The sequence below is a fragment of the Mus caroli genome, chromosome 2 (genome assembly GCF_900094665.2).
Source record: "Mus caroli chromosome 2, CAROLI_EIJ_v1.1, whole genome shotgun sequence".
NCBI lineage: Eukaryota > Metazoa > Chordata > Mammalia > Rodentia > Muridae > Mus > Mus caroli.
Window position 1 is genome coordinate 122,959,145 of NC_034571.1, and position 1,190 is coordinate 122,960,334.

General features: G+C 44.5%; 1 protein-coding gene across 2 annotated transcripts in view; it reads right to left on the reverse strand.

Annotated features, from left to right (window-relative positions):
• The window catches only part of Snrpb (small nuclear ribonucleoprotein polypeptides B and B1), a 7,924-nt gene that overhangs the window by 5,479 nt on the left and 1,255 nt on the right, over positions 1 to 1,190 (reverse strand). Inside the window, exon 2 of one of the 2 annotated variants that reach the window (XM_021184931.2) lies at positions 12 to 119. In XM_021184931.2, the coding sequence (XP_021040590.1) occupies positions 12 to 119 (108 nt within the window). The remainder of the gene's footprint in view (positions 1 to 11; positions 120 to 1,190) is intronic. The other variant, XM_021184922.2, reaches the window with a different exon arrangement.

Here is a 1,190-nt window from a genome sequence, read left to right on the forward strand (position 1 = left end):
ATCAAATTCATGTGCTTGTCGAAGGCTTTGAAGGTCCCGATGAAGATCCGGCCATCCTGCAGGATGCACCTCATCCTGTAGTCAATGTGCTGCAGCATCTTGCTGCTCTTGCCCACCGTCTGTGAGGAGAACAGGCACCAGGGAGGCTCAGCTCTTCTGCACTCTCTCACTTCTGGCCCTCCCCCAAGTCTTCCACCAGACTAATCTCTCAACAATTTTCAACTGTCTTCCACACAGTCTTTACCTGAGACTCTTCCTATCGCCCAGCTTCAGCCTAGACTTCTGCCAGGTAACCTGCTAGTCTCCCTTCCCTTAAAAAAGTGACCTTCCCCAGACTCTAGTGACTTTGCTTATGTTGTGTCTGTCTCAGGAGACTCTAAGTGTCCACAAATTGACCAAGTCCACCCATACTAAATGGCAGACTCAGTGCTATGAACATATAAATCCATCAAAACAACTAAGAACTGGAATTTGACTGGCACCAAAAATCCACTAAAGGAAAAGCTTATTACCAGAAAGTGAATCAAGTCTGAAGCAAGAATGGAGTCCTCAAACCAAGCACTGGTTAGCATGCCTCCAGGGCTTGGTGTAATAGGGTTAACTTTTCTGGGCTAGTGTTAGTTAGTTTGGATACTTAACACTGATATATAACTTGTTACCCTTAATTTTTAATTAAGGCAGCAACAGTTTCTATCCTGGCTTCCAATATAGCTTTGCAAAAATAAAGGGGGAGCCTATACACATCTCAAGGTGAACAGATGTACCTGTCTCTATTAGAAACATGGGCTCCCCCCCCCAACCTAACTGGCGTTATGCCACCCCTAACCACCCAAGTATCACCTCTGCCAGGAACTGCAATTGCTGTTCACTCCCGTTTTACCCCATCCTAACCTAAAGATCCAGATTGTGTTTTCTGCTTAATCCCCTTAAATAACTGTTCACGGGGATCAGCATACATCGGTCCCTTTGCCTAGTAACAGCTAATACTTTATTGGATACTCTCTGTATATCCAGGCCCTTGAAAGGGATTGTGTATTTCATTTGATCCTCAAAATTGGACCCAGTGTCATTCATTTTTACTGGTAAAATAGGCTACTCCGGCTGAAGATTAACTAAGGACTTGCCTCAGTCAACTCAAGAAAGAAAGAAAGAGAGAAAGAGAGAGAGAGAGAGAGAGAGAGAGAGAGAGA